Below are 18502 nucleotides of genomic sequence, written 5' to 3'. Positions count from 1 at the left end.
AAGGAGTCCAAATTGCCTTTCCCACGAGTGCTCTAAGTCAGGCATGACAGAAAACAAGCCTACAGGCTTCCTGCCCCACCTGAAAAGCTAGAAAGGATGAGCACGGGCCTATCTTTTTCTCTCTCTCCTGCAGGAGAGCTGGGCGTTGGGAATTTTTTCCAGATCCTATCACTGGAACAGGGAGGAGAAGGAGGTCTGGTGAGTCAAATGCCATACATTCGCCTAAAAGCTTCACTGTATATCTTGTTGGCTTTGTCCTAGTCTGGGGTGCTGCAAACTCTATGTTTTCTAGTGTCCCCATGACAGCAATTAGATCTATGTTGTCATTTCCATGGAGGAAGGGGGCCTTGGGGTTCCTATTCTGGCATCTTGCTGATGTTATTGAGAATTCTCATCCTTAAGTCATGCATTGTGTTGGAAATTTTCTAAACCCTCAATCTGCCCTGCGTCACACTGTCATCCTTTTCTGCAGTACTCTGTGGAAGGCAGCCTTCACTTGAGCATTCCTTAGACTGTAGACGAGGGGGTTCAGTAATGGGTTGAAGAAGGTGTAAAACAGGAAAAGGATTTTCTGTGGCTCCTCTCGATTACCGTCATCAGGGATCATGTACACCATCAGGACTATGCCAAAGTAGAACCCAACCACACAGAGGTGGGAGGAGCAGGTGGAGAAGGCTTTCTTGCGGCCCTCCTTTGACTGGATCTTCAGGATGGCCCAGAGAATTCGCAGGTAGGAGACCAGCACCAGGGAAATGGGAGCAATTAAGATAAACACACCATCTGCAAGGAGGAAAATGTCATTGATCCAGGTTTCTCCACAGGTCACTTTGAGGACAGATCGGATTTCACAGAAGAAGTGGTTTACCTTCTGGGGCCCACAGAAGGGCAGCTGTAGAAACAGACTTACTTGGACTATGGCTAGGAAAAATCCACATATCCAGCAAGCGATGGCCAGGAATGTGCACACCCTCCAGTTCATGATGACCGTGTACTGCAGTGGGTGGCAGATCGCCACAAACCTGTCATAGGACATCACCACCAAAGTCAGGCACTCTACAGAAGCAAAGGCCAAATAGGAAATCATCTGCATGGTGCATGAGAAATAGGAGATAGTTTTCTTGTGTTTCACTAGGTTTTCCAACATATTGGGCAAATGGCTGGAAGCATAGGCTACGTCAGTGATGGCCAGATGAGACAGGAAGTAGTACATGGGGGTGTGCAGTCTGGGGTCAAGCGAGATGAGTCCCAAGACCATGCCATTTGCCAGCAGGTTGAAGGCATATAACAGGGTGAAGATAACAAAGAGGAGCAATTCCATGTCTTCACTGAGCTGAAAGCCCAGTAGGATGAATTCTGCAACCCATGACTGGTTGCCCTCCATTCCCAAAGGCAGTCTCTAAGGGACTGAAGTGTGATGGGAAGGTCAGAGCTGGACAGCAAGGAAAATCAGAGTTACTTACAGGAAGAGAATTTGGAGGATGCCTGTGTGCTTGACATTATATCTCTGAGTTTTTGTTTTTTCTTAATTTCAGTGCTTCTTTTCCTTTTTGTTTTATTATGAAGTAATTCAAATTTTCAGAAAATATCAGAACATATAAACAAACCTAGTATATACATTTTATCATTTTTAATGTTATTATCATTTCTTTTACTCTGTATGTATTTTGTTGATTTTCTTTGGACCACATAAGGGAAACCATAATGTCAACACATCCCTAAGCTGTTTATTATCTCAGAACAAGGATATTCACTAATTTATTTTCATTATCTTTACCAAAGTCAGGAGATATGACACCAATGATTCCCTATTCTAGGTACAGATTTCAGCATCTCTGGTCTAAGATTCAAATCCAGTATCACATAAAATATTTTATCTCCTCTAATCTGAAATAGTTACTCTTTCTGGCCTTGCCAGTGATATTTTTGGAGTATGAGCTCTTGTTTCGTATGTCTCTCAATTATGATTTTTCCATTGATTGCCCATAATTTAAGTTCAAAATTTTTTTAGAAATGTCCCTAATCTTAAAACCTTTAATGAATACACACACAGATGGTGCTAATTAATCTCAATATGGGTAATACTAATGTGGATTAATTGGCTGAGGTGGTGTTTCCAAATTATCTTCATTATAAGGTTATTAGTCCATAATCTTTAAGTTCTTTCTTCCTTCTGGCTTAACAAATTATCCTATACTCATCTGTGTAGTCTCTGTGGGCATCTTCTATCACTACTTTCTGTCTGTTTATCTGGACATGAGTTCAACATTACCAGAAAAAGTTCACAATTAGAAAATTTAATAACTTAAAAATTGCTCTCTTACAAAAAGTACTATGAATAATCCATGTAATTTAAGCAAAGTGTTTCATCTGGGTGTTCTTGAATATGCATAAGGACAGGGACCATAACATATATGTGGAGAAAATGGCAACACCTAAATAAACGAATATCTTACCTGCTTTGAAGCGATGCTTACCTGAAAGTTGAAAGTTTCAGGGAAATTTCCTATGGAAAAGTTAAATTTACCAGAAAGTAAATAAACTAAGAAGGCACTCTGAAGAAATATTTGGTAGCATTTTCAACTTTGCAAAATATCAATGAAAGAAAGGCAACAATTCAGAGGGCTGTTGCCCTTTAGGAACAATGGCTTGAACAAAGTTGAAGAACAGTCCTAGATCCCTGTATCTATGATGTGATTTCATTTGGAAGGGTTTAAATAAATAATGTTGCGAATACTGTGAAATTTTGCTATGTGTGCTCAGTCATTTAGTCATGTCTGACATTTTGCGACGCTATGGACCACAGCCCCCCAGGGTCCTCTATCCATGGAATTTTCCAGGTAAGAGTGGGTTGCCATTGCCCCCTCCAGGGAATCTTCCCAAACCAGGGATCAAACCCACCTTTTCTGAGTCTCCTGCATTGGCAGGCAGACTTTACCACTGAGTCACATTGAATGGTGAAAAATGAATATGGAAACATCTTAACTATTTAGGGTGATTTTTTTTTGTCTGAATAAACTATTTATTATATTTATTATATCTTCATCTCTAATACCATCATTTTCAATTCAACTAAAAGTTAAAAAAAATAATAGTGAAGGTAGATTAAATTTCTTAAATTAAACAGCACTGAAATGGAAGAAAATTTTGATGCCAAAAATAGACTTTCTCCTTCCTAATAGAGCTAATAAAATAACAGCACCTCAAAATATGGAGGTGTCATTGGTCAGCATGTGCACTTTTCTACCCGGGCCATCCTGTAGCTGAGCTAGAGAGATTTACACTAGTTCTTCGACACTAATCAGTGGAATTGGTACTCATTCTAACATATTTTGTGTTAAAACAAATATTTCTATCCAATACAGTAATTTCTAATTCTAAAGATTATCCAGATTAAATGATAGCTTAAGGGAGACTGAGTAATAAATAACTATAATGCAGTCTTGACAATGTAAAAATGAGTTTACAAAATCAACTAATACAGGAGAAGAATTAGGAGAAGGAATAATAAGAAAACTATTCCCCACATTTTTGAAGTGGGGAGTTAAAGGGTTGAAATTTGAAATAGATGGCTTATAGACATGAAGACTGAAATTTCAGTTTAAAAATTTAAGGTGTAACCAATAAGTACTTTCTAGCCATATACAAAGGAGAAGGCAATGGCAACCCACTCCAGTATTCTTGCCTGGAGAATGCCATGGACGGAGGACCCTGCTAGGCTACAGTCCATTGGGTTGCAAAGAGTCGGACACGGCTGAGCTACTTCACTTTCACTTTTCACTTTCATGTATTGGAGAAGGAAACGGCAACCCACTCCAGTATTCTTGCCTGGAGAATCCCAGGGACAGAGGAGCCTGTTGGGCTGCTGTCTATGGGGTCGCACAGAGTTGGACACAACTGACGCGACTTAGCAGCAGCAGCAGCCATATGCAAACTTTATTAAGATTATTCTAAATAAAAGATGGATAGAGGGCAATATAGGGATAGGAAATTAGAGGTCAAAACTACAACACATAGGATAAAGAAAATGCACTGTAGAGCACAAGAATATAGTCAATATGTTTAAATGAAGGATAATCTATTAATACAAAATATTGAATCACCAGGTTGCACACCTGAACCTAATATAATTGTAAACAAACTATATGTCAATAAAATAATTCAGAAAATAAATTTTCGTTTTTATTGACAACACACTAATGAATGCTAAAAACATTAAAATCTCTGTAGATGACCTATTATAACAAGCAAATATCCAAACTCTGGAACATGCATAATATTTTATGGAATAAATGAACATTTTGTAAAGATTTCACATCTCTTCATATTGATCTGTAGGTTCAATGAAATCCAAATCAGAATTTAAGGGAGGTTTTAATGTGCAGAAATTGATCATCTTTCTTATAAGTTTTATGAGAAAATATGAAAGATCAAGAAAAGAGAAGGAAATGATAAAGAAGAATGAAGTAAAAGGATTTACTCTATGAAATATTGAGTCAGGCAATGTTCTGCTGAGGCAAAGATAATTAAGTAGACTCATGAAATAGCATGATTAAACCAGAAGTTCAAAAATGCACATTCCCATCACCCCACAAGCACATCTGAACCAAGACAAAGGCACAGGTGTTTTCAATAATAATGCTGGATCAGTTGTCTATTTACATGGAGAAATAAAATCAAACCAAAATAGAGATACAGGTAGGTAATGATCTAAATATAAAAGATAGAAATAAGCTTTGTGGCACAGTTATGACCTTGAATTGAGTGGAATATTAAACAACATAAAAGAGTGATAAAACTAAGAAATTAACTGCTATTTATCTACCTTATCAAGAAGGTATGAATTATTCATAACAGGTACAATAAATTCAGGGCTCATATTTGGAATATAAAACATTTTCTGCAAATCACTAATGAAAAATAATCAAATGGCAATTGTGCAAATATTTACTTGAACTTACTTCACATGAAAAATGATCTAAACGATCCACAAACCCATTAAAACATAAAGGGGTTTGTAAATTTTCTGTCACCAGAGATGACAGAAAATTAAAAATTAATTAAAAATTAATTCCCTTGTGGCTCAGCTGGTAAAGAATCCACCTGCAATGCAGGAGACTTGGGTTTGATCCTTGGGTTGGGAAGATCCCCTGGAGAAGAGAAAGGCTACTCACTCCAGTATTCTGGCCTGGAGAAATCCAAGGACTGTATAGTCCACTGGGTCACAAAGAGTCGGACACGACTGAGTGACTTTCACTTTCACATAGATTTATATGATTATATATACTAATTTTTTTCTACCTTCCAAGTAAAATATCTATCTTAGCTTATTTAAAAAGGTTGAAACATAGAGTTGTCTCTTTGCTTGAGCTTATAATTCATGTGAGCAAAGAGATATATGTTGCAGGGGTTCTTATAATTAGTTTTAGAAATGTATGACTTAATTTACTTATTCCAAGAAAAATTAAGTTTGGGGAACCTCACTTGATGAGAATAATCTGGCCGGTATCTCTTTATAAAGTCATTTTTTAGGAGAAAAAAAAAATGAGAGCCAAAGTCACATTTCAAAATAGTGTGATCAACAATGAATTCCATAGTAAGTTCTATGATTTCGAATCTATGAACATCAATTAACAAAGGAATGGAAAAGTGACACGACCACATCAAGGCAGCTGCTTAAGTTTGGATGCTGCAGGAGGACAAAATAGGAGTAAGTGAAATTAGATCCTAATGGAAAAACCTCAGAGCCCGTGTAGGATATGCATCTCAGTGTGAACCCACTTGGAGTAGAAGGGACCTAGAGTATCTATATACCAACCAGTATCTATTATTGGGTGAGAGCCCTGAGGTGGGTGGACCAAGAATTAGGGCTCCTTTTCACTGGGTGATGGGATAGTAAAGTGGCTCTGGTTTCTGGGGAACCTGCAAGCAAGGAAATGCAGCTGTTGGCATTTGGAAATTAGGCCAGTGTGCTCTGAAGTGGGAGGGCAAGGTGTTATGTATGGGACATTCGTAGCATTAGCGTCAAAGTCCCTTGTTTGTATATCACCTATGAAATACAAAATTGGATTGAACATAATTGGGCAGAGGGAGTTTTCTGGTGTTAAATTGAAGAGGATAATTGATTATTAAAAAATTCAATGAATACTTTCTAATGATTTTGTAGTTATAGTCGTATAGATATTAATCCACAGCTAAGTAAGAAAGTTTAATTTCTAATGTCAAAAACTGCCTTTACTTATACTCAGTCTACTAGCCTCCTTTATATTATGTATCTTGTACCTGAGAACATTTTATAAAACAGTTCTCTTTAGATACAATAGAATCTAAGCAATACTATCCAATATTAGCTCTATTATTCGCCATACATAATATGAGAAAAATAGTTGAGTGCATCAGTATGTGTTAAGAATGAAGTGACAAATTTATGTAAATGAATTAAAGTCTCTTGTCGTTTATCACATGAAATGTGTTCAGGAGATTTTCAAAAATAGGAAGGCACGTTTAGGATGGAATACGATTATATACTGAGTATAGAGTCCACTTTCAGGAGTACTTACCAAGGAACAGAGTCACCATTCAAAGCTTGAAACTGAAGAAAAGCCTAATTTTTAGTCACTGTCATTGGGGTCAAACAAATAGATCATCAGACCCTGATTTCAAATAAGAGCCCTAAATAAATCAAATGAGTAAATACAGCATATTGGAGGAATTGAATTATTAACTTCTTCGAGCGACACATATTTGTGTTTCGTGCCAGGGAGAGTAGACCAGAGGTGTTTCTCTCTAGTGACAGTATAGGATAGCATCAGGTTCTAAAGCAGGTGGAGTGAGGCAGCTAGTAAAATGATTCTAAGGCTCTTATTCTATTTTGGTGCATGCCTCTAAAATATCAGTTTTAGGTACTAATGTTACAATGAATGCTAGCAGAAACATCAAATGTTACTAATGTCAGCACAAGCATTCAAAGCCTCCATGCTGGCTCCTGGTTTTCCCCTTAGTTCTGATCTGCCTTCCTGACATGACCTGTCTGCTGAGGGACCTAGTAACACAGTTTAATGTAGAATTAGTCTTCTACACAAATTGAAAAGTTACACATAAATCAAATCTCCAGCAGCTTTTTGCCTTTCACCGTCAGTATCCTAATAACACTGCCTGATTCTCTGGCTCCCAGACGTATGCTCTCTAATGCCTGTCTTTCTTCCTCATCGTTCCATGGAGCTCCTGTTTATCTGATATTAGCTTCTAAGTCCAGCTGTAAAAGCCTGAATATCTAGAAAATGTAATCTATATTTCAGGCATGTTTCCACTACAAGTTAAAAGAATACATGTGTCACATTGTATATAAAATAAGAATATACCTTAAAGGACATTCACTTAATATATTTAAATTTCTGCTTAATTTTAGCATGTACTTAGAGATTTTTTTTCTAGTTAAAAAATAATGAAATGCATTAATAAACAGTATCCTGCAGAATGATTATCAGAAGGCTTTATTAGTCCTAGGACATCTCCTATCCTGCTTCGTGTCTACAGAGTGATCACTGCTTTCTCTGACCTGTTGCTAAAATGAAATCTTTTGCTCCTACTCCTCATACCTCAGTGGACCCTGATGGCTTATAAGCTCAGGCCAGGGCTTCCTAGAATGCCTTTCCAGTAATTTCCTGTTAACAGATCATCAACTCTCATCTTTTATCAAACAGAAGTCAGATTATATGAACATGAAAACTGTTAGCTTCATAAATAGTAATTTGAATATTAAAAGTTAGAATGCTGAAATATTTATGAAAATAACCAAGTTTTTGCAGTTTAGAGGAAAGTATTGGAAATCCTATGCCTCATTACAACAATAGAAATACTATGGATTATCTTTTCTTTTTCAATGGCAAAATTTAGAAATGATAGATTTTTATTTATTCCATTTAAAAAAATTGACTTAAATGTGAAGGGGTAAGACAAAAATATTCACTGAAAACTTGCCAGGTGCACAGACATGTAAATAGAGAAACTGTTATTGTAGTAGGGACATTTCACCATATTTTCACCAGCTAGAACTTTCCCCTAAAGCTGATAAGTGACAGTGGTACTCAGGTTATCACACTTTAGAAGATGACACAGGATTTCCCCCAAATGAGGAGACGCATCACTGGAGAATAACTCTAGACGGCAAAATCAGGTTAAACTAGATGGAACCTTTACAAGCTTCCCTGCTGCAAAAGAAACACTAACGGGACCTTTATCAGGTAGCTAGAGGGATTTCTCCCTGCTCTTTATTAAACACCTTCCTACTGGGCAGCAAAGAAAGGAGCCCCGTTGTTCTCACTTCCTGGCAGGACATTTCCAGGATTCAGTAGGAGCAGATGGTCCTCAGCAGAGGGAGAAATGAAAGACAATGAAGGACAAGTTATACAAGACTTCTGGATTCATCGTTTGTAAGGAGAGACACCAGCTCTAGATGTTCTTATGCCCCTTTCAGTTTGACACCGCGACTTCGGGACACTGAGTTCACCAGTCCCTTCCAATAAAGTGGGGCACCAGGGAGGGGCTCTGACTAGGAGGAGTAAGAAACCTATGTTTAGACAGCGTGGGTATCAGATGTGACTCTGAGACCCCAGCACAGAGCAAGAAAGCGGTCTTCAGAAGGGTAGCTTTTTTCTTTTTCCTAAACCTGATGATTCTGCCAGCCTTCTCCCCTGCTCTTCTGAAACCATTAATCAATGTGTAAATAAGGATTCATATAACTGGGAGCTGCTACTATTTCTGATCTTTTCCTCAACTTGGGCTTGAATGTAGAGGAAAACTCACTGAGATGGGAATGGCTGGACCTGAGTCTCCTGCTCCCTGGAGTGAGTGCAGTGGATGGGGAGTCCCAGACACCTTTTCTGTCCTGACCGAAGGACAGGATTCAGGGTGCTCAGGAGCCTCTAGGTGTGACGGCTTTAGAGTCTGATCACCTAAAGCCAGCCCATTCCCCAGCGACATTCCTGGAGAGCCCAGGGAACAAATGGCAAAGCATACTCTCACTGTTCTATGTCTTTCCTACAAAGGAGCGCAAAGCCTGCCCCTCCTCTCTTGGGTCTCCTGCTGCGCCATCTATGGGAGTGTGGGTGTGCATGTGCCCGTTTGTGAACCTGTTTATGCAGAGAGATAAGAACTCAAGAAGAAAGGCAAAGAGGTCTGCACTCAGGAGAATCTTGGTATGAAACTTCTACAGATAAGTCACACTTCAGTGCTTGTCCCATAAGTAAAATCCCCAAGGATATGTATTATGCACTTGATCTCGATATTAGGCACTTGTTCCTGCGTCTGTATGCTACAGTTGGAAAGATTCATGAAGTAATAAGTGCAATCCCCAAGGAGCTTGTTACTGCAGCCCCTCAAAGGAGTGGCTCTTTCTCAGGGAGTGAACAATCTTTGTCTGCTGGGAAGTGTTAATGTGCAATAATTATCCAAATTTTCCACTGCAAATATTAGCAATTACTTGGAAACTCTTTGAGATGCAACTCTATTTCCCCAGGGCTTCCCTGAAAGCTCAGCTGGCAAAGAATCCTCCTGTAATGCAGGAGACTCTGGTTTGATTCCTAGGTCAGGAAGATCCACTGGAGAAGGGATGGGCAACCCACTCCAGCATTCTTGGCCTCTCCTGGTGGTTCAGCTGGTAAAAAAAAAAATCCACCTGCACTGTGGGAAACCTGGGTTCGATCCCTGGGTTGGGAAGATCCCCTGGAAACGGGGAAGGCTACCCACTCCAGTTCTGGCCTGGAGAATTCCATGGACTGTATGGTCCATGGGGTCACAAAGAGTCAGACATGACTGAGTGACTTTCACTTTCACTTCCCTTCCCCGCTTTAGGCTATTCCTTAAGTATTTGTCTCTTAAGTATTTGATGACACTTTTTCCCTAAATACATGTCCTACATTGGGAGATACCATTGTCTCCTCTCTGTTTAGTGTCTTGAACATTAAATTTAGATGATGGATGGGTTTGCCTGCACACACAGATTCACAGACAACACACAAACATGATAACTCAGACCCCTTAAACTCATGGGTATTCACATCAATTGGTCCTTGATGCTCCCAGAAACCATTCTGTTTCCTTAGTCTTCTTCCAGATGGTTTCTTGAATTTTCTTTCTTTACATCTCCCATAATTCCTTCCACCCATGGTCTCCACTAGTGAGAAAGCAACTGTGAAAGTAATAAGATGTGAAAGGAACTATGAAAGCAACAAGATGACAGACAGCACTGCCATGCCGAATGGGTTACTGCATTTGTGCATTTATCTGAATTTGGAGCTAATTTTTTTTCCCAGAGAAGACCAGTCTAAAACTTATGCTATAAATTCTACCACTCTTGCCTACTCATGAATTTTTCTCCAGCAATTGCTATCTGGAAAATTTCTGCTCCTATTTTGTCTTGAAAACATCTGGTCAGAATATGAAACTTCATTTCAATGATACCAATGATCTATTTGCTAGGTCCAGTGATCAGATCGTAGAAATCATCTATTTTCTGTTCACTTTCATAAATCCCAGGGATTTCAACACATTTAATATGCTGATAAAACATAAGTAAATATCACAAGCCAAGCCTCTTCCCGAAATGCAGTGGTCCAGAATAAATGCTTACCTACTGCACATCAGAGTGAATCAGCAAGTCTTCTGACTTCTATTTTGCAGGGTAATTTCAGTGCCCAAAAGCCAACTACAAGGAGCTGATTATAAGCTTCTTTCTCATGCATTACTCTTGCTTGTTGTCAAGAGAGTGCCTGGTTTATAATAGTAGATACTATGCTATTATATATATATTTTAAGGATTAACTTGTGTATGCTTAATGCTTCTCTTTATTTCTTACTTTCCTCTAGCTGCCTTTGGTGACAGAAGTATGTATACATATACATATAAATAAAATATATATATACAGTATATATGCACATATATATTTACATATATATTTTATATTGCAGTTATAAATAAAAATATTATTTGCATTTTCCAACATTGGTTATAAAATTCAGTCATGATTCCACAATTCGTATGAAAGTTTAAGAGTTCAGAATCTCTGGTATGCTTAGGTTCTAATCCTAATCCCAAATTTTATACACTAATGGTAAATTCTTTTCCACATATCATAAGTTAGTTTGTTCCTTTGCTCTTGGCTACACCTTCCAGAGGCTGTAAGGATGCTGGGTCTCACCACGGCTGTCGGGCTGTTTGTTTTCCAGGGTACCGTGGAGCTGGAGTGATGATGATGGCTTCAGAATAAGTTAAAACCCTGCAGACCTCGCTGTTCTTAACAAGGTCAGCAGTTTTTCCTGGATGAACACTGACATTTTTGCAAGTCTTTAACTTCTAGGTTTTGAAAAAGATGATGTTGACAGATTCGGTCAGTGTGCTTTTTGATTTTCTGGAGCAGAGTTTCTGGAGGTCTTTACTCAATTTATTCCTAGTGACTAGTGCTTTTTTAAAAGTAAAAATATTTTCTGTCTATGTAAATATTTTCTGTCTATGTAGAGATAGCATAAGCTATTCTTTATACAATATAAGCTTAGATAAATTTGAGGAACTTTTCATATGACAAACTCCTGCCTGTCTAGGTGCCTGAGAAGTAGGTATGTGGTCCTGATGACTTTTTGCATTTCAGGTCAAATTGTATAGCAATATCTCAGTGTCATATTATGTCACAAAGTTGGGAAAGATTTAACACAGGAGATTTATTTTGGCACTTTTAAATTCAATTTGCTCATCTTCATCTTGGTTTGCTGACTGAAGAATACACACACACACATCCACATGTACTTTTTGTCTACAAAATGGTTTCTATTTCCCCATAGTTTTAGTTTTTAAGGTAAATTTTGATTATATGCTCCTTTTAGAGGACTTCAGAGAAGTGCAGGCTTAACAAGGGCAACTTAATAAGAAATTCTGATATGATTACTGGGACTTCTTAAAGTGAGAGTTCAACTGGAAATACCTAAGAGATATTTGTGTTAGTATTCAAAGAAAGATATTGTTTTCTTGAAGACTTCATTTTTAGGACCTTTAAGTAAGAAAGAAATTTTTCCCAAACTTGAAAACAATGTACTATTTGTTCTTTTTTCTTCAATTACTTCTTTAACAATACCTTTGATAACTGACTCCATACATATTTTTTGGCACACTGTTACTTGACATTTATGTGATTATTTCTTATACCTCTGTGCTAAAGTGTTAGTTTTCTAGGAGTGCCATAACAAAGCACCACAAACTACATGGACTCAACAACAAAAATATATTTTCTTATTGCCCCAGTGGCTAGATGTCCAAGAGCAAGGAATCAACAGGTTTAGTTTCTTCTGAAGCCTCTCCTTCGGCTTGTAATGGCAATCTTTTCTCTATGAATTTACTCACTTTTCCTTTCATGTATGTCTGCAGCCTAATCATCTCCTCTAAAAGGACACCAGTTGTACCATATTAGTGCCCAACCTAATGATCTCAGTTTAGCTTAATTACATTTTAAATATGCAAGCTTAGTTATGGACACATTCTGACAGTTAAAACCTCAACACTTACATTATGGGGTGGGGGGAGACACAACTTAGCACATAATAACTACCCTTATTTTACCCTACTTTTTTTTAACAGCCACAAATCAACTTGCTTAATATTTACTTCTCAGGCTTATGATTTGATATTTCTTTTGCTTTTTGGTTGTGGCACATGACATGCAGGATCCTAGTTCCTCCTAACAGGGATCAAACCCATCCCCCTGCAGTGTGGAGACTTGTCTTGACTGGACAACCAAGGAAGTCCTTGATTTGATCTTTCAGATTAATTATATCTTTGAAGATAAAACTCAGCATTATATTGTCCTTGCAACTTATCCACTCAAACAGGCATCAAACATAAAGAAAACTGTTACCTAATATGGTTGTTGGGTGTATAACTATGTACATGTGCCCTTGCCAAACCCTCCTCAAACTGATGCAATCTACTATTTTCCTGATTTAGTTATTAATGAGTTTTATAAATACTTGTTAAGTGCAAAACATCAATTTTCCAAAATATGTTTTCCCCAAAACACTTTGTTCAGAAATACAAAATTGTTAATGCAGTCAGAAGTGAATTGAATGAGTGTGCTTTTTAAGTTGGGGATTCCCTGGTAGCTCAGCTGGTAAAGAATCTACCTGCAATGCAGGAGACCCCAGTTCGATTCCTGGGTCAGGAAGATCTGCTGGAGAAGGGATAGGTTACCCACTCCGGTATTCTTGGGCTTCCCTTGTGACTCAGCTGGTAAAGAATCCACCTGCAATGCAGGAGACCTGGGTTTGATCACTGAGTTGGGAAGATCCCCTGGAGAAGGGAATGGCTACCTACTCCCATATTCTGGCCAGGAGAATTCCATGGAATCACAAAGAGTTGGACATGACTGAACGATGTAGAATGTTTGTTTAAAGGGAGTGCAAGTAAGTTTCACATTCACACAGGCTTTCTTCCAAGGAGTATGTAGCTGAAATCTCCAACAGAGATTGGAGTTATGGGCAAATAAGAAAGCTAGAATTTTAGGGGATGAGATTATAGAGAGAAAGTATATGTAGAAAAATATTCTAAAGATATCTGTGGAGGTTTTCGTAGGCATTGCCTAAGTCCTAACATGAAAAAACAGAACTGAAATTTGTCTTAACTCTAAAAGGAACAAGCCCTAAAAGGAGCAAGGTGGACTTCAACAAGTTTAATTGTCATTAGGGAGAAAAAAACTAAGCTTTGCTTCATTCATCTTAATATATGATAAAATAATCTATAGTCTTTATGATTTATTATTCCAAATATTAAAAAGCAGGAAGACTTGATCAATAACCAAGGGATCAAAGAGCCAATAGAAGAGATCTCAGATATACCACAGAAACTGAAGCCTCAAGACTTCAAAATAACTTAGATCAAAGAAAATGGGGGAAAAGATACACAAAATACAAAAACCAATGTTTCAATGAAAAATTAGAAGCTACAAAAGTAATCAGATATTCCTTCTGTCTGCCCTCTGATGAATGAGGCTAGGTCTAAGAGGCTTGTGCAAGCTTCCTGATGGGAGGGACTGCAGATATTCCATCTTAAGGAACAAATAATAATATGTGAAATTAAGAAAACAGCATGTGGATTTAATAGTAGACTTGATCCAGTCTAGTGTAAGATCAATGAATTCAAATGAAGATCAACAGGAAAAATTCAAATAAAAACACTAAAAGAAAAAAAAGACAGAAAATGGAGTAACATATGGAAGACCTATGGGAGTGTGATTTTTAGAAGCTAACCATCCTGAAGAAAATTGCCAAATAAAATGGGACGGGAGGGGCAAAAATGGTGGAGAAGGAAGACCTTGAGCTCACCTTCTTTCACAGTAACAAAAAATTATTAAGTGTTTATAGAACAACTATTAATATAAAAGATCAGAAGACTAACAGAGATCCTCTATAAGTAAAGATGTAAAGAAGGAGCCACAGTGAGACAGGCAGAAGGGGTAGCGACATGATATAGTCAAGACTTAGATCCTCAGGTGGATGACCCACAAATAGGAGGATAATTACGATCTCAGAGTTTCTCCTTGAAAAGCAAGGGGTCTAAGCCAGACCTCAAGCTGCTCCTCAGCCTGGGATTCCTGTACTAGGAAGAAGAGCTCCAGAACATTTGGCTTTGAAGGCCAGCAGTGCTGAATTTTGGGAGAGCAATAGGGCTGTGGGATTAAAAAAAAAAAAAAAAGACTCCACTCTTAAAAAGCAAACATGAAATCTCACCGAAGCTCTATGGCTCAGAGCAAAAGCAATCATTTAAATGGAACCTGGGTGAGACACACCTCCAATCTTGTGAAGCCTTCTGGAGAGGTACAAGGCAAATAGAACTGACTTTGGGGACATGGACACTATAAACTGCCATTGTGGGGAGTTCATTCTTCTATGAGGATGCTGGTGCTGGCAAGCACCATTTTGGAATCATCCCTCTAGCTTTTATTCCAGGGAACTGGCTCCACTGCCTACCAGTAGCACCAGTCCTTAGATGCTCAGGGCCAAGCAGCAAGCCAGGCAGCAACACTGGGCCACTCATGATCAAGCTGATTGCCTCAAGACCCTCTGAACACACAGCCACCCTGGAACCTAGCCTTACCTGCCAGAGGACTCAGGACCTGATCCCACATCCCAGAAAGCTGCCACTAGCCCTGGGAACCACCTCGTCCACCAGTGTGCAGGCATCACACCCAGGATCCCCTGGGCCACAGTCTTACACACCACCAGGCCAATGGAAGCTCTGTAACACATGTGACGCTACGGCCAGCTATGTCAGTAACTGGCTCCACCCAGTGGCAGGGTGACACTAGACTTGGGATCCCTGGTTCCACAGCTACCCAGGGAAACTGAATAGACATTTTCTAAAGATGTATGAATGACCAACAGGCAAGTGTAAGGATGCTCAACACTGCTAATTATTAGGGAAATGTAAATCAAAACCACTGAGGTATTACCTCATACCAATCAGAATGGTCATCAAAAATATACAAATAATAAATGATGGAGAGAGCATGGGGAAAAGGAACCCTCCTACACTGTTGGTGAGAACGTAAATCGCTGCAGCCACTATGGAGAGCAGTATGGAGTTCCCTCAAAAAACTGAAAATAGAACTACCATGTGATCCAGCAATTCTCCTCCTGGGTTTGTATCTGGAAAAAATGAAAACACTAATTTGAAAAGAAACATTCACCCCAATATTTATAGCAGCACTATTTACAATAGCCAAAATAAAAAAGCAACCCAAGTCACCAAACAAACGAATATGAAGATACGGTAAGTACATGTAATGGAATATCATTCAGTCATAAAAAAGAATAAAATTCTGTCATTTTCAGCATTATGGATAGAACTAGAGACTATTACACTTAGCGAAATAGGTTAGACAGAAAAAGACACATATTGTATGTTATCAACTACATGTGGAATATAAAAAATAATACAAACAAATGTATATGCAGAACAAAAACTCACTGATATAGAAAACAAACTAGTGGTTACCAAGTGGAAAGCAAAGAGAGGCGGGGAAAATTATGAATAAGGGATTAAGAGATGACAAATTACTATATACAAAATAGATAAGCGACAGGGATATATTGTACAGCAGAGTGTTCTGCTATAGCAGCCATTATCATAAGGATTTTTAATGAAATATAATCTGTGAAAATACTGAATCATTATGCTATACATCTGAAACTAATATTATAAACCTACTATTCTTCAGTAAAAAAAGAAAAAACTAGAAGAAAATATATGCAGTACTCTGATGGTGATCTGATTTTTTGAATGTTGCTTCAGGCAAAGGAAGAAAAAGCAAAAATAAGCAAATGGGAATACATCAAATGAAAAATCATTTGCACAACAAAGGAAACTACCAACAAAATGAAAAGGCCACATACTGAACAGACAAAATATTTTCAAATGATCTAATAATGAATTAATATTCAAAATATACAAAAAACTCATACATCTCAACCTTAAAAAAAACACAAAACTACAACCTCATTAAAAAATGGGCAGAGTCTGAATAGACTTTTTTCCCATAGAAGGCATGCAGATGGTCAACAGGCACTTGAAAAGGTGCTTAACATCGCTCGACAGAGAAATGCAAATCAAAACCACGATGAGATATTGCTTCACACCCATTAAATGACTATCATCAAAAATACAAGAAATAACAAGTGCTGGTGAGGATGTGGAGAAAAGGGAATACTTGTTTACTGTTGGTAAGAATGTAAACTGGTATATACGCTGTGGAAAACAATGGGGGAACTTCCCAAAAAAATTGAAAACAGAATTACCATACAATCCAGCAATTCCAACTCTGGGTATTTATCCAAAGAAAACAGCAACACTTGTTAGAAAAGATATATGTACCCCTATGTTCATTGCAGTATTATTTATAATAGCCAAGATATCCAAGAAACTTAAGTGCCCAACAATAGATGGATGGATAAAGAGTATGCAGTGTATATACATGATAGAATTCTACTCAGCCATAAATCTTGCCATTTTCAACAACACTGATGAACCTAGAGCTATTATGCTAAGTGAAATAAGTCCTAAAGAGACAGATAAATATTGTATGTTTTCACTAAATAAAATAAATGAACTAACACAACAAAACAGAAACAGGGACATCGATACAGAGAACAAATACGTCATGGCCAGAGGGAAGAGAGGTAGGGAGGAGGGAAGAAACAGGAGAGGGAGGGAGATAAAGACACACAAACTTCCAGTTGCAAAATAAGTGAGTCACGGTATGAAATATACAGTATGGGAAATATAGACAATTACTATATAATATCTTTGAATAGAGATAAATACTAGCTAGACTTATCATGGTGATCATTTGGAGATGTACAGAAATATCAAATTGCTGTGTTGAGTAGCAAAAGTTAACAGTGTTATAGGTCAATTATACTTTAAAAACAATCAGGCTCATAGAAGAAGAAATCAGGTTTGTTATCATCAGATAAGGGGGCAGTGGGAACTGGGAGAATTGGATAAAGGCAGTCAGAATTACAAAATCCTTACTATAAGATAATTAGAACTAGCAATATAATGTACAACATAATAAATATAATTAACACTTGTGCTCGTTTGTGCTCAGTCATATCTGGCTCTCTGAGACCCCAAGAACTGTAGCCCCCCAGGCTCCTCTATCCATGGAATTTTCCAGGCAAGAATACTGGAGTGGGTTAGTTATTTCCTTCTCCAGGGGATCTTCCCAACCCAGGGATTAAACCCGCATCTCCTACATTTGCAGGAAGATTCTTTACTGCTGAGCCACCAGGGAACCCCATAATTAACACTACTATGTATTATATAGGAAATTTGTTAGGAGAGAAAATTCTAAGAGTTCTCATCACAAGGGATTTTTTCAACTTCTTTAATTTTTTATCTATATGAGATGATGTTTACTAAACTTACTGTCATAAAATTACTTTTTCTGTAAGTCAAATCATTATGCTCTATCACTTATACAGTGCTCTATGTCAATTATATCTCAATAACATTGGAAGAAAAATTAAAATTAAAAACAAAAATGGGAGAAAAGCAAATTTTGAGGGAATTACTTTGGAGTATTTCCCAACATGATAAAAAGTTATGTTTCCATGAGCACAGAAAGCTCAGCAAATGGGAGGCAAGAAAGGTGGAATTAAAGTGAGCTAAAACATACAGTCTTCCGAAAACCAAACAGAAACTATTTCCAAATCAGGGAAAATATTTATAACTATTATCATCAGAAAGCATTTCTTTCAGATGGAAAAAATTTTTTTTGTTTAGTATTTCTTCCAATAAACTGGCAATAAACACTTAATTTTTTCCTTCTACATTGGATCCACCAGATTTAGTCCTATCTATTATTTCTTACTTGGATATATTTCTCAGTAAATATAGGCAAGTTCAGACTCTCAAAGATTTCCTTTCATTAACCATTCATCCACCCTTTTTCTGTTCCAGATA

At 37.8% G+C, this 18502-nt stretch overlaps 1 protein-coding gene across 1 annotated transcript; it reads right to left on the bottom strand.

Annotated features, from left to right (window-relative positions):
* Positions 1-448: 448 nt before the first annotated feature.
* On the bottom strand, positions 449-1381 carry LOC138080076 (olfactory receptor 2A12-like). Its single transcript, XM_068972991.1, has one exon. It carries the CDS (start codon positions 1379-1381, stop codon positions 449-451), a length of 933 nt encoding a protein of 310 aa, XP_068829092.1.
* Between the last annotated feature and the right edge of the window lie 17121 nt (positions 1382-18502).

Source organism: Capricornis sumatraensis, chromosome 5, assembly GCF_032405125.1.
Source record: "Capricornis sumatraensis isolate serow.1 chromosome 5, serow.2, whole genome shotgun sequence".
NCBI lineage: Eukaryota > Metazoa > Chordata > Mammalia > Artiodactyla > Bovidae > Capricornis > Capricornis sumatraensis.
The sequence above is the reverse complement of the archived record's forward strand: the minus strand, read 5'-3'. Positions and strand labels throughout refer to the sequence as shown.

Excerpts from the sequence above, each read along its gene's own strand:
- LOC138080076 (XM_068972991.1), bottom strand. The coding sequence starts at position 1,381 with ATGGAGGGCAACCAGTCATGGGTTGCAGAATTCATCCTACTGGGCTTT.